The sequence below is a fragment of the Delphinus delphis genome, chromosome 7, assembly GCF_949987515.2.
Source record: "Delphinus delphis chromosome 7, mDelDel1.2, whole genome shotgun sequence".
Classification (NCBI taxonomy): Eukaryota; Metazoa; Chordata; class Mammalia; order Artiodactyla; family Delphinidae; genus Delphinus; species Delphinus delphis.
Genome location: NC_082689.1, coordinates 1,138,137 through 1,164,371, shown reverse-complemented (window position 1 = coordinate 1,164,371; position 26,235 = coordinate 1,138,137). Strand labels below are relative to the sequence as shown.

General features: G+C 56.4%; 1 protein-coding gene across 4 annotated transcripts; it reads left to right on the top strand.

Annotated features, from left to right (window-relative positions):
• Nucleotides 1-614: 614 nt before the first annotated feature.
• Nucleotides 615-23,695, top strand: GPR35 (G protein-coupled receptor 35). 4 transcript variants are annotated; one of them, XM_060015441.1, is made up of 2 exons: nt 615-676; nt 22,423-23,695. In XM_060015441.1, the coding sequence occupies exons 1-2, from the start codon at nt 627-629 to the stop codon at nt 23,348-23,350; spliced, it is 978 nt and encodes a 325-aa protein (XP_059871424.1). In that variant the 5' UTR covers nt 615-626; the 3' UTR covers nt 23,351-23,695. The 4 variants fall into 4 exon arrangements, with proteins under 4 accessions (XP_059871424.1, XP_059871427.1, XP_059871425.1 ...); XM_060015444.1 differs by lacking the exon at nt 615-676 and adding an exon at nt 770-891; XM_060015442.1 differs by lacking the exon at nt 615-676 and adding an exon at nt 9,151-9,511.
• The last annotated feature ends 2,540 nt before the right edge of the window (nt 23,696-26,235 follow it).

Genomic DNA, 26,235 nt, shown 5'->3' with positions numbered 1-26,235 from the left:
AGGGTGGGACGCTGCCGGCTTCTCCCCAGGAGCCCGTGGGGTGACTCACGGTTCCCCTTGGCCAGACACCCTCGCTGTGCCCGTCTGGGGAGAGTCCTGGTCCCTCGCTGGGTGAGGGCCCCGTCTGGGTCCCACGGCGGGGTCGTTTGAAGGCCAGGACCGCGGCTGCTGCAGATGGGAAGGCGCCCACCACCTGGGCTTCTAGGCCACAGCTGGCGCAGCGGGCGCCGGCCTTGTTCACTGAGCCAGAGGAAGCAGAGTCTGGGCACTGAGAGGCAGGGCGCCGTCGGGGGTGGCCTCCGTGCCCCAAGCACCAGGCCGCCTCCTGCCGTCAGCCCCAGGCTTGCGCCAGCTGTTACATCATCCCTTCACAGTGGCCAGCCACCGGCCGACTGAAGGGGCCCTGCGCCAGGCCAGCCTCAGGAGCCAGGCAGGCCCAGTTCCACTGCTGCCTCAAGCCTCCACTATACTGACTGACACAGACTGGGACCCTACTCTGGGCCCACCTGGGCTTCACGGAACCCACACCAAGCTGAGTGCCCTGTGCTGAGCCCAGGGCTGTGTCCAGGGCCAGGCCCTGCCTGGGGTCCCTGTTCTGTGGACATGCCACTGGGGGCCTCCCTCCCATGTGCCGTGGCCCTGGATGGCCCAGAGGGGCGGGCCAGGGGGTGTGCAGGTGAGGACGCCTCCTTTCCCGGGCTTTCCCAGAAGACTTTGCCCTGAACCGTCTGCTCGAGTTTTGTGGTAAAATCACTTCCTGCTCCAGGCACAGCAGGCAGCGCCTCCTCGGTGGGACCCGAGTCCTGCTCAGCCCTGAGCCTGGACCTTCTCTCTCACCATCCTCCCTCCCTCCCTAGTCCTGGTCACCTTGGGGGCGGCAGAGCTTCCGGGGTGAGTGTCGGGATCCTGGTGCTCTGAGAGCGATTGTCAGGGAGGGCGCCCGGCGGGGCAGGGTTCCCGAGCAGCAGGCAGGATGGGGCCGGAGTGCGCGGGCCTGGCTCTCAGACGTTCCAGGCCCTTTCTGTCTGTCTCTACGTCTCTGTCTCTGTCTGTCCCTCTCCGTTCCTAAGCAAGCCCTTCCTCTCTGTCTCTACGTCTCTGTCTCTGTCTGCCCCTCTCCGTTCCTAAGCAAGCCCTTTCTGTCTGTCTCTACGTCTCTGTCTCTGTCTGCCCCTCTCCGTTCCTAAGTAAGCCCTTCCTCTCTGTCTCTACGTCTCTGTCTCTGTCTGCCCCTCTCCATTCCTAAGTAAGCCCTTCCTCTCTGTCTCTGCCTCTCTGTCTCTGCCTCTCTGTCTCTGTCTGCCCCTCTCCATTCCTAAGTAAGCCCTTCCTCTCTGTCTCTGCCTCTCTGTCTCTGCCTCTCTGTCTCTGTCTGCCCCTCTCCGTTCCTAAGCAAGCCCTTCCTCTCTGTCTCTGCTTCTCTGTCTCTGTCTGCCCCTCTCCGTTCCTAAGCAAGCCTCGTTCAGTGTCCCGTTTATGGCTCTTGTAGCGTTGCTGAATTTCTTTTCTTCCCTGACGTGTAACAGATTTAACGGAGCTTTTGCTGCCGTTTGAAGTGAAGGGAAAAGGCACTTTCTTCCTGGGGACACTTGAGTTTTTATGACAACACGTGGCCCAGGACATGGCTGCTCCGTCAGAGGAAGAGTCCTTTCTAGTTGAGAGGACAAGCTTTGGGGCAGGCTGGGCCCGCCCGTCCCAGGAGCGCTCGGCTCTGCGGCTCTGGGGCCCTCTCCGTCTCCAGGGTTCTGGCCGCAGCCCGGGGGTGTCCAGTCTGTGCAGCGACCTTCAGGCCATTCCTCTCTGATCCCTGGCGAGTACAGGCTGCATCTGCCCAGACCGCACAGCCCCCAGTCCGGCCTGGGAGCCTGCTCACTCAGGGGCCCTGGGACCAGTGGCTGTGGAGGCTCAGTCAGGGGCACTCCTGTGCGCGATTTCCTAAGCCTCCCGCCTCCCACCCCACTGCCCCGCCCCTTCCCCCCACCCCCACCCCGACACACAGGGCCAGGGCCTGTCCTCAGCTGCCTGGGACTCCTGGTCCCTTCACAAATCACCCAGGAAGTGAGGCTGCAGGCTGAGGAGCCAGCACTGGCTCGGGCTGGGCTGGGGCTGCGCCGTCCGGGGCCAGGCCAGGTCCCCTGCAGGTTCCGGGGCCTGGGCAGATGTGATGCCGGGGTGCCGGGGCATACGTGTGCATGTCTGTGAGCTCAGCCCTCATCCCCCAAGCCCCATGGACGGGACCGCCGGCATCTGCGCTCCCTGTCCACCATCTTGCTCCCCTAGTCCCTTCATTCTGAAGCCCCTCTGTGAGCACGTGCAGCTCCAGGTTGGACTGCCTGCACACGGGTCACCCAGAGAGTCATGACAATGAGGTGATAGGTGACGCATGGGGGTGGCGGTGGGGCTGGGTGGTCTTCGACCAGCCTGGGGTCAGCCAGGTGCAGGGCAGGGGCTGGCAGAAGAGCCGGGCACCCTCAGAGAATGGAAAGAAGCTGTCTGTGCCTGCAGTGCGGGGAGTGGGCTTGGGAACGAGGCAAGGGCTGAGGCTGGAGAAGCACGTGAGGGTCCCGAGGCCATTCCGGGAGCTGGGGTCTCACGTCTTGGGCAGTGGGAGCCCCATGTGTGCCTGCTTGACGTCTGTCTCTGGCTGGAGTCTCAGGAACGACTGGGGGGAGGGGACCAACCAGAAGGCTGCTGCCTTCTTGCAAGCGAGACAGGAGGGTGTCCCGGTGGGCGGGGACCGGGCGGGGGGCGCTGAGGGGAGAGGGCAGTGCTGTGGTCTGCTTGGAAAGCAAAGCCCGCAGAACGAGATGCTTCGTGCTTCCTTAATAGGTTTGGTTGTGCAGATGGACGTGAGGAGAACTGGGTGGGACCTTCCGACCCACGAGCATGGTGTAGCTATCCATTTTTGACAGTTTACTTTCTCTCAGCGATATTTTGTGGTTTTGAGCGTACCTGTTTTCCGTTCCTAGTTGCTGAGAGTTTCTGTCATAAATGGTATTGAATTTTGTAAAATGATTGTTTTGCACCTATTAAGAGGATTATGTTCTCCTTTATTTAATAGCGAATTATATTGATGGATATTCTAATGTTAAAATAAACCTTACAATCCTGGGACACTTGTGCATGGTGGCTTATTTGTTTTCTATATTGCTGGATTCAATCAGCTAGAAGTATTTTATTAAGGATTTTTGTGTCTATGTTCATACGTGATGTTAATCTGTAGTTTTCTTGTAGTACCATCTTTGTCTAGTTTTGCTATGAGGGTAAAGCTGGTCTTTGAAAATGTGTTGGGAAGTGTTCCTCCTTATTTATTTTCAGAAAGTGTTTAAGATTAGCATTATTTCATCCTTAAATGTTTGATAGAATTCACCAGTGACATCATCTGGGTCAGGAGTTTTCTTTGTGGAAAGGTTTTTAATTATAAATTCAACAACTTTAATAGATGCAGGCTATTCAAATTTTATATTTCTTCTACAAATTTTGGCAAGTTGTGACTTTCAAGGAATTTGTGAATTTCAACTGAGTTGTCAAATGTCTCTGCATAAAGTTATTAATAATGTTCCTTTATTATTATTCTAATGTCTGTAGGATCTAAATGATGTATCCTCCTTCATTCTTGATATTAGTAATTTATGGATTTTTTTCTTTTTTTCCCTTTTTTTTTGAATTTTTAAATTTTATTTTATTTACTTTTTTATACAGCAGATTCTTATTAGTCATCCATTTTATACCCATCAGTGTATACATGTCAATCCCAATCTCCCAATTCATCCCACCACCACCCCCCTTCCACTTTCCCCCCTTGGTGTCCATACGTTTGTTCTCTACACCTGTGTCTCAATTTCTGCCCGCAAACCGGTTCATCTGTACCATTTTTCTAGGTTCCACATATATACGTTGATATACGATATTTGCTTTTCTCTTTCTGACTTACTTCACTCTGTATGACAGTGTCTAGATCCATCCACGTCTCAACAAATGACCCAATTTCGTTCCTTTTTATGGCTGAGTAATATTCCATTGTATATATGGACCACATCTTTTTTATCCATTCGTCTGTCGATGGGCATTTAGGTTGCTCCATGACCTGGCTGTTGTAAATAGTGCTGCAATGAACATTGGGGTGCATGTGTCTTTTTGAATTATGGTTTTCTCTGGGAATATGCCCAGTAGTGGGAGTGCTGGGTCATATGGTAATTCTATTTTTAGTTTTTTAAGGAACTCCATACTGTTCTCCATAGTGCCTATATCAATTTACATTCCCACCAACAGTGCAAGAGGGTTCCCTTTTCTCCACGCCCTCTCCAGCATTTGTTGCTTGTAGATTTTCTGATGATTTCCATTCTAACTGGTATGAGGTGATACCTCATTGTAGGTTTTTTTTTTCTTTCTTTCTTTTGTGGTACGCAGGCCTCTCACTCTCGTGGCCTCTCCCGTTGCGGAGCACAGGCTCTGGACACGCAGGCTCAGCGGCCATGGCTCACGGGCGCAGCCGCTCCGCGGCATGTGGGATCTTCCTGGACCGGGGCACGAACCCAAGTCCCCTGCATCGGCAGGCGGACTCTCAACCACTGCGCCACCAGGGAAGCCTGTTCTCATTGTAGTTTTGATTTGCATTTCTCTAATTATTAGTGATGTTGAGCAGCTTTTCATGTGCTTCTTGGCCATCAGTATGTCTTCGTTGGAGAAATGTCTATTTAGGTCTTCTGCCGATTTTTTTTTTTTTTTTTTGCGGTACGCGGGCCTCTCACTGTTGTGGCCTCTCCCGTTGCGGAGCACAGGCTCCAGACGCGCAGGCTCAGTGGCCGTGGCTCACAGGCCTAGCTGCTCCGCGGCATGTGGAATCTTCCCGGACCGGGGCACGAACCCACGTCCCCTGCATCGGCAGGCGGACTCTCAACCACTGCGCCACCAGGGAAGCTCTTCTGCCCATTTTTGTATTGGGTTGTTTGTTTTTTTAATATTGAGCTGCATGAGCTGTTTATACATTTTGGAGATTAATCCTTTGTCCGTTGATTCGTTTGCAAATATCTTCTCCCACTCTGAGGGTTGTCTTTTTGTCTTGTTTATGGTTTCCTTTGCTGTGCAAAAGCTTTGAAGTTTCATTAGGTCCCATTTGTTTATTTTTGTTTTTATTTCCATTACTCTAGGAGGTGGAGCAAAACATATCTTGCTGTGATTTATGTCAAAGAGTGTTCTTCCTATGTTTTCCTCTAAGAATTTTATAGTGTCCGGTCTTACATTTAGGTCTCTAATCCATTTTGAGTTTATTTTTGTGTATAGTGTTAGGGAGTGTTCTAATTTCATTCTTTTACATGTAGCTGTCCAGTTTTCCCAGCACCACTTATTGAAGAGACTGTCTTTTCTCTATTGTATATCCTTGCCTCCTTTGTCATAGATTAGTTGACCATAGGTATGTGGGTTTATCTCTGGGCTTTCTATCTCGTTCCATTGATCTATATTTCTGTTTTTGTGCCAGTACCATATTGTCTTGATTACCGTAGCTTTGTAGTATAGTTTGAAGTCAGGGACTCTGATTCCTCCAGGTCCGTTTTTTTCCCTCAAGACTGCTTTGGCTATTCAGGGTCTTTTGTGTCTCCATACAAATTTTAAGATTTTTTGTTCTAGTTCTGTAAAAAATGCCATTGGTAAGTTGATAGGGATTGCATTGAATCTGTAGATTTCTTTGGGTAGTATAGTCATTTTCATAATATTGATTCTTCCAATCCAAGAATATGGTATATCTCTCCGTCTGTTGGTATCATCTTTAATTTCTTTCATCAGTGTCTTATAGTTTTCTGCATACCCGTCTTTTGTCTCCCTAGGTAGGTTTATTCCTAGGTATTTTATTCTTTTTGTTGCAATGGTAAATGGGAGTGTTTCCTTAATTTCTCTTTCAGATTTTTCATCATTAGTATATAGGAAAGCAAGAGATTTCTGTGCATTAATTTCGTATCCTGCAACTTTACCAAATTCATTGATTAGCTCTAGTAGTTTTCTGGTGGCATCTTTAGGAATCTCTAAGTATAGTATCATGTCATCTGCAAACAGTGACAGTTTTACTTCTTCTTTTCCAATTTGTATTCCTTTTATTTCTTTTTCTTCTTTGACTGCTGTGGCCAGGACTTCCAAAACTATGTTGAATAATAGTGGCGAGAGTGGACATCCTTGTCTTGTTCCTGATCTTAGAGGAAATGCTTTCAGATTTTCACCATTGAGAATAATGTTTGCTGTGGGTTTGCCATATATGGCCTTTATTATGTTGAGGTAAGTTCCCTCTATGCCCACTTTCTGGAGAGTTTTTATCATAAATGGGTGTTGAATTTTGTCAAAAGATTTTTCTGCATCTATTGAGATGATCATATGGTTTTTCTCCTTCAATTTGTTAATATGGTGTATCACATTGATTGATTTGCATATATTGAAGAATCCTTGCATCCCTGGGATAAACCCCACTTGATCGTGGTGTATGATCCTTTTAATGTGTTTTTGGATTCTGTTTGCTGGTATTTTGTTGAGGATTTTTGCATCTATATTCACCAGTGATATTGGTCTGTAGTTTTCTTTTTATGTAGTATCTTTAGTTTTGATATCAGGGTGACGGTGGCCTCATAGAATGAGTTTGGGAGAGTTCCTTCCTCCGCAATTTTTTGGAAGAGTTTGAGAAGAGTGGGTGTTAGCTCTTCTCTAAATGTTTGATAGAATTCACCTGTAAAGCCATCTGGTCCTGGACTTTTGTTTGTTGGAAGATTTTTACTCACAGTTTCAATTCCATTACTTGTGATTGGTCTGTTCATATTTTCTATTTCTTCCTGGTTCAGTCTTGGAAGTTTATACCTTTCTAAGAATTTGTCCATTTCTTCCAGGTTGTCCATTTTATTGGCATAGAGTTGCTTGTAGTAGTCTCTTAGGATGCTCTGTATTTCTGCAGTGTCTGTTCTAACTTCTCCTTTTTCATTTCTAATCTTATTGATTTGAGCCTTCTCCCTCTTTTTCTTGATGAGTCTGGCTAATGGTTTATCAATTTTGTTTATCTTCTCAAAGAACCAGCTTTTAGTTTTATTGATCTTTGCTATTGTTTTCTTTGCTACTATTTCATTTATTTCTGCTCTGATCTTTATGACTTCTTTCCTTCTGCTAACTTTGGGTTTTGTTTGTTCTTCTTTCTCTAGTTCCTTTAGGTGTAAGGTTAGATTGTTTATTTGAGATTTTTCTTGTTTCTTGAGGTAGGCTTGTATAGCTATAAACTTCCCTCTTAGAACTGCTTTTGCTGCATCCCATAGATTTTGGATCGTCGTGTTTTCATTGTCATTTGTCTCTAGGTATTTTTTGATTTCCTCTTTGATTTCTTCAGTGATCTCTTGGTTATTTAGTAACGTATTGTTTAGCCTCCATGTGTTTGTGTTTTTTACATTTTCTTCCCTGTAATTGATTTCTAATCTCATAGTGTTGTGGTCAGAAAAGATGCTTGATGTGATTTCAATTTTCTTAAATTTACTGAGGCTTGACTTGTGACCCAAGATGTGATCTATCCTGGAGAATGTTCCGTGCACACTTGAGAAGAAAGTGTAATCTGCTGTTTTTGGATGGAATGTCCTATAAATATTAATTAAATCTATCTGGTCTATTTTGTCATTTAAATCTTCTGTTTCCTTGTTTATTTTCATTTTGGATGATCTGTCCATTGGTGTAAGTGAGGTGTTAAAGTCCCCCACTATTATTGTGTTACTGTTGATTTCCTCTTTTATAGCTGTTAGCAGTTGCCTTATGCATTGAGGTGCTCCTGTGTTGAGTGCATATATATTTATAATTGTTATATCTTCTTCTTGGATTGATCCCTTGATCATTATGTAGTGTCCTTCCTTGTCTCTTGTAACATTCTTTATTTTAAAGTCTATTTTATCTGATATGAGTACTGCTACTCCAGCTTTCTTTTGATTTCCATTTGCATGGAATATCTTTTTCCATCCCCTCACTTTCAGTCTGTATGTGTCCCTAGGTCTGAAGTGGGTCTCTTGTAGACAGCATATAGATGGGTCTTGTTTTTGTATCCATTCAGCAAGCCTGTGTCTTTTGGTTGGAGCTTTTTATCCATTCACGTTTAAGGTAATTATCCATATGTATGTTCCTATGACCATTTTCTTAATTGTTTTGGGTTTGTTTTTGTAGGTCCTTTTCTTCTCTTGTGTTTCCCACTTAGAGAAGTTCCTTTAGCATTTGTTGTAGAGCTGGTTTGGTGGTGCTGAATTCTCTTAGCTTTTGCTTGTCTGTAAAGCTTTTGATTTCTCCATCGAATCTGAATGAGATCCTTGCCGGGTAGAGTAATCTTGGTTGTAGGTTCTTCGCTTCCATCACTTTAAGTATATCATGTCACTGCCTTCCGGCTTGTAGAGTTTCTGCTGAGAAATCAGCTGTTAACCTTATGGGAGTTCCCTTGTATGTTATTTGTTGTTTTTCCCTTGCTGCTTTCAATAATTTTTCTTTGTCTTTAATTTTTGCCAATTTGATTATTATGTGTCTCGGCGTGTTTCTCCTTGGGTTTATCCTGTATGGGACTCTCTGCGCTTCCTGGACTTGGGTGACTATTTCCTTTCCCATGTTAGGGAAGTTTTCAACCATAATCTCTTCAAATATTTTCTCAGGTCCTTTCTCTCTGTCTTCTTCTGAGACCCCTATAATGTGAATGTTGTTGCGTTTAATGTTGTCCCAGAGATCTCTTAGGCTGTCTTCATTTCTTTTCATTCTTTTTGCTTTATTCTGTTCTGCGGTAGTGAATTCCACCATTCTGTCTTCCAGGTCACTTATCCGTTCTTCTGCCTCAGATATTCTGCTATTGATTCCTTCTAGTGTAGTTTTCATTTCAGTTATTGTATTATTCATCTGTTTGTTTGTTCTTTAATTTTTCTAGGTCTTTGTTAAACATTTCTTACATCTTCTTGATCTTTGTCTCCATCCTTTTTCCAAGGGCCTGGATCATCTTCACTATCATTATTCTGAATTCTTTTTCTGGAAGGTTGCCTATCTCCACTTCATTTAGTTGTTTTTCTGGAGTTTTATCTTGTTCCTTCATCTGGTACAAAGTCCTCTGCCTTTTCACCTTGTTTATCTTTCTGTGAATGTGGTTTTTGTTCCACAGGCTGCAAAATTGTAGTTCTTCTTGCTTCTGCTGTCTGCCTTCTGGTGGATGAGGCCGTCTAAGAGGCTTGTGCAAGTTTCCTGCTGGGAAGGACTGGTGGTGGGTAGAGCTGGGTGTTGCTCTGGTGGGCAGAGCCCAGTAAAACTTTAATTCACTTGACTGCTGATGGGTAGGGCTGGGTTCCCTCCCTGTTGGTTGTTTGGCCTGAGGCAACCCAACACTGGAGCCTTCAGGCTCTTTGGTGGGGCTAGTGGTGGACTCTGGAAGGGCTCACGCCAGGGAGTACTTCCCAGAACTTCTGCTGCCAGTGTCCTTGTCCTCACAGTGACCCACAGCCACCCACTGCCTCTGCAGGAGACCCTCCAACACTAGAAGGTAGGTCTGGTTCAGTCTCCCGTGGGGTCACTTCCCCTGGGCCCTTCCCCTGGGTCCCTCCCCTGGGTCCCAATGTGCACACTACTTTGTGTGCGCCCTCCAAGAGTGGAGTCTCTGTTTCCCCTAGTCCTGTCAGAGTCCTGCAATCAAATCCCGCTAGACTTCAAAGTCTGATTCTCTAGGAATTCCTCCTCCCATTGCCCTAGCCCTAGGTTGGGAAGCCTGACGTGGGGCTCAGAACCTTCACTCTAGTGGGTGGACTTCTGTGGTATAAGTGTTCTCCAGTTTGTGAGCCAACCAACCAGCAGTTATAGGATTTGATTTTATTGGATTGCACCCCTCCTACCTTCTCATTGTGGCTTCTCCTTTGTCTTTGGATGTGGGGTATCTTTTTTGGTGAGTTCCAGTGTCTTCCTGTCAATGACTGTTCAGCAGTTAGTTGTGATTCTGGTTTTTTTGCAAGAGAGAGTAAGAGCACGTCCTTCTACTCTGCCATCTTGATTCAGGCTCCAATACATAATCTTGTATTATGTGTGTTTTACAAAATGAGGATAAAGAGGAACACAGAGATCATCTGGCCACAGCTAGTAAGTAGCAAGCGCTGGGATTTAAAGTCAGTCTGTTTGTATCCAGTCTGAGTTCCATTGCCTCCAGCTGATCAAGGAGTGAATGATCCTTTGTCTGGATTTTTTTTTCTTGATCAGTTTAGCCAGAGGTTTACCAGCTTCATTGATCTTTTCAAAGAACCAACTTCCATTTTATTGATATTTCTCTGTTGTAATTTTTCTATTATATTACTTTTACCTTTTCTTATTTCCTTTCTTCTACTTACTTGGGTTTAGTTTGTTGTTGTTGTTGTTTTATAGCTTCCCAAAGTGAAATCTTAGATGAATGATTTTAGGCCTTTTCTCTTTCCCAGTATCAGCACTTAAAGCTACAAGTTTTTCTCTAAACACTGCATTAGCTTTATCTCACAAATATTGATAAGTTGTGTTTTCATATCAATTAGTTCAAAATATTTTCTGATTTCCCTTTGATTACCTATTTAACCTTGAGTTTGTTATACTTATGTTGCTTAATTTCCAAATATTTGGGCATTCTTTAGATAGCTTATATCTTTTGCTACTGATTTCTCATTTAGTTGTGTTGTATTTGAAGAACATATTCTATATGATTTAAATCCCCTTAATTGTTTTGAGACTTGCTTTCTGGCCCAGTATATAGCCTATTTTGGAGACTATTCATGTGTACTTGAAAAGAATGGGTATTCTGCTCTTGTTGGGTATGCTGCTCTGTGGACATCAGTGTGGGCAAGTCGATTGATGTTGTTCAAGTCTACTGTATCCTTAATAATTTTTTTCTCAGTTACTGAGAGAGGAGTGTCAAAATAACCTATCATAAGTGTGGATTTGTCTATTTATTCTTCTGAGTTGATCCTTTTATCAATATGAAGTGTCATCTTTTTATCTCCAGTAAGAGTCCCTGTATTGAAGTCTACTTAGATATCAATACAGCCATCCCAAATTTCTTATGATTAGTGTTTTCATTTTACATCTTCTTCCATTCTTTCACTTTGTTTTCATTTTTTGCTTTTAATCTATCTATTTGTTTAAAGTGTATATCATTTAGAGAGTATATTGTCACTTCTTGCATTTTTAATCAGTTTGATAATCTTTGCCTTTTAATTGGAGTGTTTAGACCAGTTATATTTAATGTGATTATTGATATGGTTGGGCTAGATCTACCATCTTGCTATTGTTTTCTATTTATCTCATCTATTCTTTGTCTCTTTTCCTCCCACTTTTGGATTGAGTACTTTGTTTCATATTCCATTTATGTCCTCCGTTGGTTTATTTATTATGCCTCCCTGTTTTATCTTTTCAATGATTGCTATTGTGCTTACAATCTGCATATTTAACTTATCAATGACTGATTAAATGTAGGAGGGAGTGGAAATTGTGTGTTAAGAATGACACTCAAATATCTGGCCTGGGCCACAAGAGGGATCATTCTCTGAGATGGGGAACTCTGAAGGAAGATTACAGCATGGGGGTATGATGAAGGGGCTTGATGATGTGGTCAGTTCTGGTCAAGTTGCGCTTAAAGTGCTTGTTATATGTCCAAGAGAAGATGCCTTGTGGACAGTCCATGTGTGGTCCAGAGGTCTGGGCTGGAGCTGGCAGAGGGGTCAGGGGATAGGGGTGATTCTTGAATCAACAGGACTGGGTGAATCTGTATGGAGAGTGTGTGATGGGGCGAGAAAGGGCCCAGGACCAAACCCCAGCAAACCCCAAGTTAGGGACCCAGATGGAGAACAACAGGGATGTGAGAGGAGAAGCCAGAGAGGAAAGAGCAAAATAAGGTGAGTGCACCACCGTCTCAGAGCCAGAAGGCAGTGGCCCAGCAGTTAGCCTGTGCCCTGGGTCCTGCGGCCAGATCCAGACAGCATGCAAGGGGGCCTCAGAGGCCATCTGAGGGCCTCCCCCTTACCTGTGCACAGGTACCTGGTGTGCATTAGACCTAGTTAACATTTCATTAAAACATTTTAAAAGTAAAGAACTAGGGATAGTTCACCTCTGCACAGTGCTGCTGGGAGATGGAACAAGGTGGTCTGCCAGGGCCTGCTGGGTCTACGACATGGCAGCCAGAGGGCCCTCAGGGAGGATGCCTCTATGTGCTGACCATGGTGGGTCCCAAATCCCAGTGGCGGAGCAAGGAGGGGTTGGGAGAAGCAGACACTGTGCGTGCAGACGTCTTTTGTCTTTTGGGAGAACGTATGGGCCTGAGGCACTTACTGTCCTCTAGCCAGGCTCTGCAGAGGGCTGGGCCCCCAGGGGAGGCAAGCAGTCAGCCAGACCCAGGCCAGGCTTCTCCAGAGGGGGAAGTGCAGCGGGGGGAGCATCGCAGCACCATGGCCGACAAGGGGCCCATCCTCTCGGCCGGCAGCACTTCCCTGGGGACGGGTCTCACGAGTTGTGTCGTGCTCTGTCCTGCTCCGGAAGCTGCTCTTGCAGCCAGCCCCCCCCCCCCCCCCCGCCGGGGCACGGTCCGCACGCCCCACCCCTCTTCTGGCCACTTATCTAAACAGGAGCAGCCCCAGCAGCTTTCCACAGCCCTGCAGTCTGACCAATCTGCCCCAGTACTGACTTCCTGGAAGTGCAGCCCCACCACATGGGGCTGTGCAGACTGACCCTGACCTCAAGCAGGAGACCAGCTGCTTGGCTCAGGGGCTGCCAGAGGGCGCTCAGCAGATAGTGGGGGGAAACGAACAGCTGGTGGATGGGGTGGCAGGCCTGCTGCAAGGGGCCCAGAACGGGCAGGTGGGGGAGATAAGAGCAGAGGTTGGTGGCCCAGGTGAGGGTGAGCAGGTGCGAGGGTAGGGCCCATGAATCCGCCCTGAACTGCTGTACAGATACACGTATGCATGTATGCATATATGTGTAGCCATGTATCTGTGCCTGTGATCGCGTCTGTGTGTCTGTGTGCGTGTGTATATGTGTGCGTGCACGTGCGTGTACATGCGTGTGTATATACATACGTGTGCATAGGTGGGTGGGGTGCTTGTTAAGTTGGGCTCGCCCCAGACAGACCGGCTGAAACCAGCCTGAGCTAAAGGCCGGCTGCTCTTAGAGAAGGGGGAAGGGGGAAACCCCTCGTGGAGAGACAGGAGCCTTTCAAGGGAGACGCGCCCCTCCTGCTCTGAATCCAGCTGCCGGCTTTAAGGCAAGGACGATGTCTGCTGGGCACACACTCGGGTTGCTCTCTGCCCATTGGACTCCCCAGCCCGAGGTCGTCGCCGGGAGCAGGGCCTGGGAGCTGCTGTTGGGCAGTGGGGGCCCCTGCAGGGGACTGGCCACCTGGTGAGGAAGGAGGGCGGAGAGCGGGCAGGGGATGCCCGGGTGGGGCGGCGCGGGCCGGGATGGCCATCTCTGCTGGGAAGGGAAGCCCGAGACCAGGTGGGGTGCTGGCGCTGGAGGGCCGCCCGGGGACGTGGAGTCCCAGGGGGGGCTGTCATGGGGCCAGCAGCTGCCTTCCAGGCAGAGAAACCCTGGGCAGAGAAAGGGGAAGGAGACCCTGGAGCAGGCAGGAACCTGCGGTTGGAGCAGCACCATGGCCCACCAACCGCCCCTGCGGGAGGGGTCCCGGGGTTCAGGGCAGGTGACGGAGCGGGCGGCCTGGGAGCCGCCCCAGAGGAGGCCCGATGGGCCGTCAGGCGCCCCTGCCCTCAGCCAGCTGGGAGAGGACTGGACATCCCTGGCTTGGCCTCTGTTGGGCGCCAAGGGGTCCCAGGGCGAAGGGAGCACGGGGGTAGGAAGGGGCTGCAGAGCATAGGAGGGCGGAAGCGGGGTCTGTCTGGGGGCACCAGGGGTTTACGAGGGGGACTGGGTGGGGGAGCTTGCAGTGAGAGAGTAGTGGCGCCGGGACGGCCGGACGCCAGGGATGCCCGTCCCAGGGCACCGGAGTGCGTGCCCGGGACCCATGGCCTCTGTCTGCCGGGCCCCTGGCCTGTGTGGTGGTCACAGATGGAGGGACATTCCAGAGCCTGGAGAGCATCTGCCGTGCTGGCTGTCTGACCAGAGGACCACAGGCTCCCCGCCCCGGATGCGCCTGCTCGTTCCTGGAAACAGGGCAGCCATCCTTGGGCCGCTCAGAGCCGGCCCCCCGTGGGCTCCCTGGCCGGATGGGGACCGGGTGGCAGTGGAGGCCAGAGGCCGAGGGCAGGCAGGCGGAGTGGCCGCCACGTCCTCCCTGGTGTTTCCAAGCCCGGTGCTCTCCCTCTCTGGCTGCGTCCCACTGACTCCACCGTTTGAGGGGGAAACACGAGCCCGTGCGGGTGACACAGTGGGCGTCCAAAGGTGGCCCGTGGGAGCTGGCCTCCCTGTCCCCTGTCTGCGGCACAGCCAGGCCCTGAGGGCGGCTGCCAGGGCTCTGGCACCCCCTGCCCTCCTGCCCACACCCTTCCCCGCTCAGCCACATTTGCTGAGTGGGTGAACGAATGAGCGAACGGGGGGCAGGGTGAGCAGGGCGGGCCTCAGAGGCCACGTAGTGGCTTTGTGGAAGGACAGAGGTGGCAGCCGCAGGGGCAGGGGCTGGAGGCCTTCCGCGGGAGGGCCCCTGCTGGCCGTGGTGGCATCTGCCGCTGAGCCAGGCGGGGCTGGCGGGCAGCAGGTGGAGTCTAGGAGGGAGGCGGGTGGCAGAGCTGCCGGCTGCCGCGCGTGCCCCCGGCCAGCGGGCAGTGCACGGAGATGAGTCGTGGGTCGTGCCCGAGGCCCTGCGCTGGCGGCCGGGTGAGCGCCAGGCTTGGCACAGGGCAAGTCTTGGGTTGAGGGCACCTCGGGCCGAAGAGCTGGACTTGAGCAGGCAGCCCCTCCCGTTCCACGTGCCCTTGCTGACCGGCCGCCTCATCTGCCCACCTAACGCAGACCCTTCCCCAGCCACGCACCTGTGTCTCTATTTTTATAAACTTTTTATTACGGGAAGCTCAGCTGTATATCAAGGTAGGGAGTCTAGTACAGAGAACCCCAGGTCTCCTGCCCCATGAGGATCAACTCCCCGGCTCCTGTCCAATTCCAGCCAGTGTGTCACCCCAGCCAGTGACACTTGAGTGCGCTTCCAGCAGACAGGAGGCCAGCCAAGGTGCCAGGAAGGCGCCCGAGGACAGAGGGCTGATTCCTGGCCTCGTCCCCTTGCTGGCCGATTCCCAATGTCCAGTCACAGAAGGATGCCTTCCGCAGGTGGCTCTCCCCATGTGGCGGGCAGTTGGGCCTGCGAGGCCCCATCTGGCCGTGCCTCTGGTCTGTGGATCCCACCGCCGGGTCCCCTGAGGGGCTGTGAGGCTGTGGGCAGAGCCGGGGACTTGGGCTCATCCATTGCCCCTGAGAGAGAGAGAGAGAGAGAGAGAGACCGACCAACCTGCAGGGAGACAAAGGGAGTGAGGCTGGGAAGAGCCAGGCCGGGGGGTGGGAGGCAGACCCAGCAGAGAAGGGCTCCTAGAGGCCAGCGGCTGCTGGGTGAGGGGACGGGGGGACGGTGCCGGAGAGGAGGGGGCGAGGGGGCAGCCCGGACCGGAAGGGTCTGTCCCCTGCCTCTCCCGGCCTTCCTCTGGGGAGCTGAGGCTGGTCTGATGGCTCAGGGGGGACCCAGGGCCCAGGGCCTGCGGGGGAGAAGCAGCCCGCCCAGTGCGAACAGGGCCGGCAGCGGTTCAGGGTGCGGGGGCTCGAGTGGCTGGCGTGAGGACCCGGGACAAGGCTGAAGGGACTGGGAGGAAGAGCGGGCGGCCCAGGGCAGGGCTGCCGGCCAGCGGGAGGAGGGCGAGGGGGATCCTCTTCCTCCCCCGAGCTGTGTCCCCGTCGCCCGCAGTTTCCTGAGGGGTGTGCTCCCATCCTCCTCCACTCCCCGTGTGGCGTCCTGCAGTCACCCCCGCCTTGCCCCACTACGGTGAGAGCAGGGGCAGATGACAGGGCCCCCAGGCTGGCTTTTGGCCAAACCAGCGGGAGGCGGGAGGGATGTTTCCCAGGCCTGGTTTCCGAGAAGAGGGGAACAGAAAGTACCTGCCGTGACAGAAGCCCACGCCTCCTCTCTCAGCCTCGCAGGGATGCCAGGCCCAAGGCTGAGCCCAGGGCCCACGGGCCCACGGGCCCACGGGCCCACGCCATCCCGGCCAGGCGCCTGGGCCAGGGTGAGGCAAGTGAGGCCTCGGCCCGGCACATCTACGAGGCCCCACAGAAGTCAGTAATCAAGATAAAGTCTCCTTTGGTGCAATATTTCAATACACCAGAGATAATGCAGAATCCACGAGAACAGAGAGTCAGCTATACTAGATTAAAGGCAGGTGGTGGGAGATGGAAGACCAGCCTCCACGGCCCGCCAGGCTCACCAGCCTCCACGGCCCGCCAGGCTCACCAGCCTCCACGGCCCGCCAGGCTCACCAGCCTCCACGGCCCGCCAGGCTCTGGAGGTGCCTGCTGCGCAGGGTCCCCCTCCGCCTGCGCCAACGGCCACATCTCCCTGCGGGCGGTCCAGCTGCCCCGTCCGCCCAGCTGTGCTGGGGATCGTGCAAGAGAGGTTGTGGCTCATCTCCAGCCTTCTGTCCCGGAGCCGAGGCAGGCGTCGCGCTTCCATCTTCCAGGAAGCCCCTCCCCCTCTCCACTCCTCCCACCTCCCAGGTCCAGCTCCAGGGCCTCCTCCTTCAAGAAGCCTCCAGGTCCTGACCTGCCCTCTGTGAAGCCTCGCGATATGACTGCACGCTGCCCCGTGCTGGGTACGCCCACCTGGCCATGGCCCCCGCCCCCGCCCCCCGCCAGCCATGTCCAGCACGCTTGCCCACACGTGGGGCGGCGAGGGTGGGCACAGAAGAGGGGCAGACCGTAGTGTAGAGTGAGGTCGGAGTGGACACAGAGTGTATGTAGCCTGGGGAGGACAGCCTGGGTGGGTCAAGGCCCTTGGCCAGGGGCCACACTGCCCGGCTCAGGACACCCCACCTGGGTGTCCTCAGGGTCCTTCGTCCTCTTTCTCGGCCAGGGTCCTGAATCCCCCACTCTCAGGGCTTTGTCCCCTCCTTGGCCCTGACGGCAGGGGCCTCGCTGGTGAGGTGAGGAAGCTGGGGCCCGGGAAGCAGTGAGGTTCCCGGGTGGCGGTGCGGTAGGGGCCCTGGGCCACGTCCAGAGCCTACGCTGGAGTGACTCTGCCTCCGGGGGGCACGTCCCTCGAAGGGAGGCTTACCTAGATAGGGTGGGTAGTGATGCCTATCTCCCAGCTGCAGCTGTTGCCAGCAGCCTTTTTCTCTCAAACCCCAAACGTTCGGACGGGTGGGGGGCCGGGAGGAAGGGGCAGGAGAGATCCTCCTTCAGACATGCGCCTGGACCGCCACCACCCACGGGCCTGCCACGTGGGCTCCCTAGCACGTGCAAAGCCGGAGAGGAGGGTGCTGGGACGAGGCGCGGGGGGCTCCACGGTGGGTGCCAGCAGTGGGATCCTTCCCGGTCCTTCTCTGAGGAGGGTCCTTTATGGTTTTGAGACCAGCCGGCAGTGAGAATGGGCCAGGCCTCTCGGAGCCCCGGGGATCCAGTGGGACTTGAGGAAAGGACCCGGCCCTCCCCTGAGCAGCCCCAGCTCCCTCCACTGGGAGGGAGCTGGCCGAAGGGCCAGTAGACGGAAGGGCCGTGGGGCAGGGAGGTGGGGAGAGACGCTCCATCCCACTCCAGGCCGACAGGGTTCTGAGCCTGCGGCCACTCCTGTTTGCAGCGCCCCGCTATGGGCCAAGAATCTGCTTGTTCCTTGGCGCTGGCCACCCGGTTGGATTCTCCGGTTGGGGCCCCTGCTGACCGGTGAACGGGATTTGTTGAGGCCCTACTATGCGCAAGAGTGGGTGGGGTCCCAGAACAAGGACACAGTAGACATTCAGGGGAAGCCCTGTGGAGGACGCCAGGCAGGGTGGGGGGCTAGGGAGGGGCCAGGGGAGGAGGCTGGGGAGGCTGGGGGTCGGGGGACGGGCAGAGAGCAGGCAAGGCAGGGGAGGAGCCCACGGGGGGACCCTCAGGCCTGGGTCTGGAGGGTGGAGCCCGGGCCCTCCTCAGGGGCCTCTGGGCAGGGTCTCTGCAGGCTTAGGAGGCCTGGGCCAGCCACTCCCCTTCTCGGGCCTCAGTTTCTGCCTGTGGAGATGGGCAGGGCTGGGGTCGGAGCTCTCGCAGCCCCTGGCAGTCTGTGCAGAGAGAGGTGCTGAGGCCAGGTGCTGCGGGACCCAAGCGGAGGGCTGCGTAGCCCGGAGGTGGGCTCTGCAGGGGGCGGGAGTAGCCCTTTGAGCAGGGTGTCCCAGCCCTGAGCTCAGAGTGGGGAGAAGAGAACGCCCCGGGAGGGCCTGGCGGAGCGGGGGAGGAGAACACTCTAGACCAGGGGAAGGGATGGTCTGGAAAGAAGGCCCCTGAGGAGGTGGGTGTGACGAGGTGCAGCTGGGGGAGGGGAGGGACGAGCCTGCGGCTGGAGCAGAGCTGCAGGAAGCCCCCGTGTGTCCGCGGTCACCCCGTCAACGTCAGCGTGGGTGTAGTGCGTGCGAAGGTGCAGGGCCTTCCTGCCAGCGTGCCGGGGTGGCGTGCGGGCACCGACCGCAGCCACGGGGCTCAGCCCTGGGAAAGGCTCAGCGCCATCCAGAGAGGCCAGAGACGATGGGAGAGAGGGTGCCTCCGCGCCGCCTGGTGGTCTGGACTCCTAGCTCGGGCCGTCTCCAGAGCGAGCGCTGTCTTAGCAAGCGCACCACTCCTCTGGAGGTGTTGACACAGGCGGCCTCTGGCACCCCACTTCCTCTCCCAGAAACTCCCCCAGGCAGCCCTGGGGTGGGGCTGGTGCAGGTGGTGGGGAGCCATGTCACCCCGACTCTGCTGTCATCAGCCTGCCCACCGCCTGCCGGCTTGAAGGAGGCGTACAGTCAGGGGGACCGGCTCACCTCAGCCCTGCTTCCCCACCACCGCCATCAGGTAGCACCTGCGTAGGCTTTGGCAGCTCAGTGCCAGCAGGCCAGCACCCCTGGGGCCAGGGGTCTCAGAGCGGAATGAGGGCTGGGATGGGGTCTCAGCAGGTGAGGGCTGGAATGGGGTCTCAGCAGGTGGGGGCTGGGATAGGGTTTTGAACCTCAGCAGAGTGTCCTGATGGAGGAGATCTGCGGGAGGTGATGGTCTAGAAAGGGGGCAGAGCGTGGACAGCAGTGCAGAGGAACTTAGGGTGTCTCCCAGGGCCTGGGCTCCCACCTCATTAAGTCTCTGAAATGTATCCGTGGGTGGAGACAAGCATCTGAAGCTGGAGGAGGAGGCGTCTGGGGGGTTTCCTAGCACAGTGAGCGCTGCTTTGTGAAACTTGTCCTGGATCCTGGGCTATTTCTAAAGTGGGGTCACAGCTCCAGAGGTTGCTATGGTGCCCAGGCAACGGGGGCTGTGCCCACTCTCTGCCCCAGATCCCATTCAGGGAGTCTGCGGGGTTCCTTGGGGGGCCAGCAGGGAGGGCTGGCGGGAGGCTGCGCTGTGCTCGGACCTCCCAAACATGACCAGACTTATCTCCAGGTGACAGCAAAGGTATTTCAGCGCATAATCAGAGGGTGGCTTCCTACGTCTTGCAGGGGAAGCCGACTGATCTCACTGTCACCCCTGGAGCAGGAAGCGACACCTCTGACGTCCTCCTACCCCTCGGGCCAGCCTCCCCCAGCAAGAACTGGCAGAGGGCCCCTGACAGCCGAGGACCCTGAGCACCGGCCGTGCTGCAAGGGGCCGTAGCTGCCACAGGGCAATGGTGCACAGTGTCTGTTGGAGGTGACAGGTCTGTACATCCAAGCAGGAGGCCAGCTGGGGCCCCTGTTCTCCACAGAGGGCCCCACGCCCTCGCCTGGCACAGGCAGGGACCTCAACTGGTTGCCATGCCTTCTGGGGACCCCATGCTATTTGAGCTGGACCTTGAGACTTGACTCCCCAAACTTTTTTCACCCTAAAGGACAGAGATGAGGCGCCACGAGCAAGGCATTTCCTCAGGGTCCGTGTGCACCTTGAGACACTTGCAAAGTTGGTGTCCTTCTCCCTGACAGTTAGTTTGTTTTATTATAAAAGGGAAAATTGAAAGACTGCAGTTAGATTTTTTAACTTTCCTGCACAAAATATTGGGCCACGCTGAGGCTACACTGACAGTTATACGCCCCGGGGTGTGTGGACCGGGGCCCAGACCCTAGGCAGCCGTCTGCGTGGAGGGCATCAAGGGAGGGGACAGGCCTGCCTCCTCTTCTCCCGCCCAGGCAGTGCCCTGGGCTGCGGGTGATCCAGAAGAGACAGCAGCCACCCACGGGTGCCGCACCACTGGCCCGAGTAGCGAGGGGCAGGCCCTGGACCCAGCTCGGGTGGGGAGGGGCACGGAGGACCCCCTGTGGCAGCTGGGCCTGCAGAATCAGGGGACATTCCCAGTAGGCTCCGCGGGCTCTGGGCTGGGGGTGCCACACGCAGCTGGCCTGGCTGCGGCCAGCAGGGCAGGCGGACGGGAAGGGAGGATCCCAGCAGTTGTTCCAGTGGGTTCCGGGGTCTGAGGAGACTGCCTGCGTGGGTCTGGGGGTCACAGAGCCTGTGCAGAGTGTCGCTCAGAACAGGGCGAGAACAAGCAGAACCCTGCGAAAACGAGGAGAGAGGCTCCTCGGGCTGTAGAGATTTCATACACGGTGAAAGGGCCCATGACAATGTAATTTCTGGCAAATGTGCCGTTGGTAATTCAGCAGAGATAGAATGGGGGTAACTGGTGGAAGACTTCTGCTCTGGCTACAGTCTGAGCTCCTGCCTCCCTAGTGGCCTGTGGCCTGGAGGCTCCCAGGGGGCCGTGGCTGAGGAAGTGGGCGCCCGCATGCCGGACACCAGTGAACCTGACACTGCAGCCGCGGGCTCCAGGACTCTTCCCTTCCTGTGTGGGGAGGGGGCCGGCGGAGCAGAACACACCAACCTGGCTGCGGGCCCTCCCCTGAGTGGACTGAACCCCCTTCCCTACCTCACCTAAAGGTCAGCGAGCCCCCAACAGGGCCTGTGCCCATGGGGGAAGGAAGGCCACTCCCGTCCCACCCCTCCAGGCCCTTCCAGCCAGAGAAACAAAGGTGGGGGGATGGGAGGGGGTCTGGTGGGCGTGCGCCACTCACGCATGCGTGCTCCGTGGTCCCGCACGTTTGACACCAGCACCCCCGGGTGCTGCCCGGCTCGGGGTGAAGCCAGAGCCTGACCTTTGCACCATCTGCCCCGGCCCCGAATGTCAGAGCGCTGACCCCGCCCACCTCCACCCTGGTGAGCTGATCCCAGCAGCCCCGGGCTGTGTCACGGAGCATGTCCAGGGGAGCGAGAGGCACGGAGGGTGAGGCCACGTGCGTGCTTCTGATGACAGGGTGTACGACGCCCAGGGCCACCCTAAGGCCGGCTCTGAGCCACGGGTCTGCACCCGGAGGAGCAGGGCTGCCCTCATGGCCCTGGCTGTAGGGAGCTCAAGGGGACTCCTGACCCCAGGGTGGCCTCAGGCCAATCTAAGTGGGACCTCAGGGCAGAGAGCTGGGGAGGGTCTCGGAGGGAGGGAGGGAGGGAGGGAGGCTGGCGCCTGGGGTGGCCCCAGCCACTGTGCCCTCAGGAAGAGGATAAAGCACTGGTAGGAGGGAGGGAGGGAGGGAGGGAAGAGGGGGGAGGGGGGAGGGAGGGAGGAGGGAGGAGGGGGAGGGAAGGAGGAGGGAGGAGGGAGGAGGGAGACGGAGTTCTGGAGTTTTCTGGAGAGCTGGTTGACTGAGCCACAGACCCTGCTGTCCTGAACCTCGGCAGCCAGGAAAGGCCAGGCGGGGCAGGTGCCGGCCCACCGAGGTGCAGGTGTGGATCAGACGCGGGCACCACCTGCAGCTGGGTTTGCCGAGCGGGTGGAGGGGGCAGTAGGCGGCCCTGGGCTTTGTCCTCAGCCTGTCTTGGAGTCGCCTCTGAGCGTCCCCCCACCCTGTGAGAATGGTACTGGGTCTGGGGCGAGGCTGGCCCCCCTGGCCCCCCCATCCCAAGAGCTGGCAGAGTTGGGGTGGCTGGGACTGGAGGTGGACGGTGGGCTCCCGATTTCCTCTCTGCCCAGCGGCAGGCAGGTCCCTGCAGACGGGGCTCGGGAGAGGGGAGGGGAGCTGGGTCCAGCCCTGGGTCTGCTCACCGTGCACCTTGGGCCCGCGGGCCTCTGAAGGCCTTGGTTTCCCCACCCATCCAGCAGGTGGGGGTGGCCTGGAGGGTGCCTCAGAGCTCCTTTTGATTTCTTCTTTGGGAAGGTGAACTGGGGGCTCCTGACTGCAGGGTGGGCGCTCACCGCCTGCATCCCTGGCCGGAGGTGGGCGGGCCCGGGCTCCCCTCCCGGCCTGCGGCCTGCGCGCCTCACACCCTGCTCCCCTCCTGCAGCCCCAGGACCATGAACAACAGTACCTGCGGCTCCAGGGAGCTCCCCGGGCCCCAGGCGGTCAGGTACATCTTCTTCATCTACACGGGCGGGCTCCTGGTGCTGGGTCTGCTGCTCAACGGCCTGGCACTGTGGGTGCTGTGCTGCCGCCTGCTGCGCTGGACGGAGACCCGCGTCTACATGGCCAACCTGGCCGCGGCTGACCTCTGCCTGCTCTGCGCCCTGCCCTTCTTTCTGCACTTCCTGAAGAGCAGCACAGACTCGCCACTCTGCCAGCTGTCCCAGGGCATCTACCTGGCCAACAGGTACATGAGCATCAGCCTGGTCATGGCCATCGCCGTGGACCGCTACGTGGCCGTGCGGCACCCACTGCGAGCCCGTGGGCTCCGCTCCCCACGCCAGGCCGTGGCCGTGTGCGCCGTGCTCTGGGTGCTGGTACTGGGCTCCCTGGTGCTTCGCTGGTTCCTGGATATGCAGGATAGCGGCTTCTGCTTCTCCAGCCGCTCCAGGCAGAAATCCTACACCGTGGTCTTCTTGCTGCTGGGCTTCTACCTGCCGCTGGCCGTGCTGGTCTTCTGCTCTCTGCAGGTGGTGACCGCCCTGGCCCAGAGGCCAGCCGCCGACGCAGTCCAGGCGGAAGCCACCCGGAAGGCCTCCCGCATGGTCCTGGCAAACCTGGCCGTGTTCGTGGTCTGCTTCCTGCCCTTCCACATGGTGCTGACTCTGCGCACGGCCATGGGCCTGCGCACCTGTGCCATCCGTCTTGCCCTCGAGATCACTAGCAGACTCTCGGACGCCAACTGCTGTCTGGACGCCATCTGCTACTACTTCATGGCCAAGGAGTTCCAGGAAGCATCTGCGCTGACCGCCCTCCGCACCAGAGCCAAGGCCCACAAAAGCCAGGACTCTCTGTGTGTGACCTTGGCCTAGGAGGTGGCCACGGGCTCCTGGGCGGTGCTGCCGAGGCGGGGACTCGTGAGCAGCGACGAGGAGCTCCGGGGTCGGGCTGGGGGCGCTCTCAAGAGGCCCAGGTGGGCAGAACAGCCCAGGCACGGAGCGTGGGGAGGAGGCACCCCTAGCCCTGGGGCCGAAGAGGGGCAGGGAAGACGGCAGGAGGATGAGGCCTGAGCGAGGCCAACGCCAGGGGCCCTGGGTGGGGCTGCACCCGGAGCCTGGTACCTCTGGGGTGCCAGGGGGTGGGGCCTCCTGGGTGCTGTGAAGCTCTGATGGCTAGCTTTCTGCTGCTGCCCCACAGGGGCCGGAATAAAGCTCTCGACCAAGGCTCTGTGTGTGCCACCCACACTCACATGGCGGGAGGTGGGGGCCTGGAGGCATCTTCCCAGGTAACTTTCTAGCGCTTTCCCCGTGGGGGCTCTCCTCGGGCCCTGCCACCTGCTTCCCACCCCTGCCCACACTCCACATCTGTCTGGCAGTTCCTGGAGGGGCCACGCTGGCCGCCCTGGAGGGCTGGCTCTCATCTGCCTTGCCAGGCCCAGGCCCGGGCCGTGCCGAGTGTAGGCAGCTGGTCCTGAGCTCCCAGGCCAAGTGTAAGGAGGGGCGGAGGGGACGGTTGACGTCTGTGTCTGGCAGGTGACACGAGCGAGCACCTGTAAGGGCCAGAGGTGGGAGGAGCCCCACGTGCCTCAGCCCGGGGCGTGAGGAGGCCCTGGAGACAGAGACAGTCTCTGGAATAGAGAAAAAGTGAGAGATGGGAGAGAATGAGAGACAGACGAGGAGAAGGCAAGAGGCAATGGGGGTGGGAAGTGTGGAGGAAAGGAGCAGGGGGACAGAAAGCAACGGGGGGAGAGTGATAGGGAGAGCAGGAGAGAAGGCCCGGCCAGAGACGAGAGTGAGGAAGACGTTGAGCAGAGCGAGAAGGGGCATCCGAGGAAGGTGAGGAGGGAGCACGAGGGCAGAGCCGGAGATGAGGGACTAACAGACAGACAGACGACAGGTCAGCCTGGTCTCCCCGAGGCGCCAGGCCCTCACGCTCTCCTGCAGACCGGGAGCCCCAAGGGCTGGCCTGGGAGCCCTTCTGGTCCCTCAGAGGGTACCCGAGAGCGGGTGGGGGTCCTGGATTCTTGAAGAAGGGCCAGGGGCCAGCTCTGCCTGCCACAGGAGTCTGGGGACCCCACGCCTAGGGCCGCAGGAGGATGGAACTTACAAGGGGCCACGTGGCCTGGGCAGACAGGGTAACCGGGCGGAGGTGCGGACCGGCAAAGGTGCTGGGCTGAGCAGAAGCCTTGGGTGGAGAGGCCCAGAAAGGACCCCCCACAGAGCCCCCTGCCTGGAAGGATGCCACAGTCCATGCCCAGGCACAAGGCCAGGGGCTGGGGCCCCTCGTCCCACGGGGCAGGGTAGGGGAGGTCCACAGGCTGGAGGGGGCCTTGGTGGAACCCCCTGAGGTTAGGGGAGCGGCACCCTGACCCAGCTTGTTCGGGAGCCCTGGGGCTGGCACTGGAAGTCGGCGGGAGAGAGGGAGAGAAAGATGGCGGGGCTGGGGGAGGGGGAAGAGAAAGGCGGCGGCATCTCCCTCCCTGGCCCAGGTGAAGCAGCCCAGCCGGGGCAGTGCCGGCCCCTGACCCGCTGAAGCTCCCTCCATCTCCCCCGCCCGCTCCAGGCCGCTGCCCCCGGGAACGACGCCAATGGCTGCGGTACGGGCAGGAGTGTCCTGTCCAGGTGGTGACCAGTGTCTCCATCTGCCTCCTCACGGCGCTGGGTCTGCCCTCGGCGGCCCGGCACACTGTGTGCTCTGCCACTGGCGGCGTAGGTTGACAGAGACCTGCATCACCTGGTCAACCAGGTGGTGGTGACCGCCCGCTGCTGCTGAGCTGGACGGATCCTGCCCCCAGGGCCGGGAGGCCGCCTGTGCGAGGTCCTGCAGTGTCTCCTAGGTCAACACCTACAGGAGCAGGTGCGTCATTTCAGCGCGGCCTGAGGGGAAGCTCCGGGGGACCCTGCTATGCCCAGATCGTCATGGACCTCAGGATGTGTCCACTCCACTGGGGCCAGAGGGCCTGGCGTGGAACCAAATGACTGGATCAGCACAAACACCTGCACTAAGAAGCCCAGGAAGGCGACCGTCCTGAGGACTCATGCTAGAGCCCGGAACCCCCAAACCGGGGCCGGGCAGTAGCGGTGGGTTCCCCTGACAACCTCAGGTGGCCAGGTGACTGGAAGAAGGATCGGGAGGCCCAGGCCCCTCGTTGGCCTCCCCAGCCACACAGGGAGATTTGTTCATGCAGAATGAGGGCGGACAGGCCGCAGGCAGGGCAGTCCCAGGCCAGAGCTGCTTTCCTGCCTGGCCACCAGCCTCAGCCTGAGGGAGACAGACTTCTTGGCACTGAAACAAAGCAGCAGGGCCCTGCACCTGCAGGGTGGTCAGCATGGCCTGCTGGTAAACCCCCGTCTGCCCATGCAGGTGCCCCACCCATGGCCTGGCCCCGGGGTCTTCCGCTGCCAGGAGGTCCAGGCTCACCTGGAGGCCCCGGCCACGCTGCCCGCCAGCAGCAGTTCACCCGCCCCCTCCCGCACTTGCTCTGGTGAGGTGGTGAGTACCTCTGGCCCCTGGGCGCACTGCTCTGGGCCCAGGGACGCTTCAGATGGCCCGTCAGCAGGCTCCTCAGAGAGGCCGTTTATGTAGCCAAGGCTGGTGGCGGCATCAGTGCCCTTGGCCGCTGCTCCAGTGCCGAGGACGTCAAGAGCAGCCGTCCTGTCCTTGGATCAAGTGCAGAGCTTCTCGGGGTGCCAAGAGCACGGCCACAGCCCCTGCCCCCGTCTCCTCTCGGGGCTGCCTGCTGGCCAGAGTGGCAGCT

Coding starts and splice junctions, on each gene's coding strand:
- GPR35 (XM_060015441.1), top strand. CDS start 627: ATGTGCCGTGGCCCTGGATGGCCCAGAGGGGCGGGCCAGGGGGTGTGC. Junction 677..22,422: donor GCGGGCCAGGGGGTGTGCAG/GTGAGGACGCCT, acceptor CCCCTCCTGCAG/CCCCAGGACCATGAACAACA.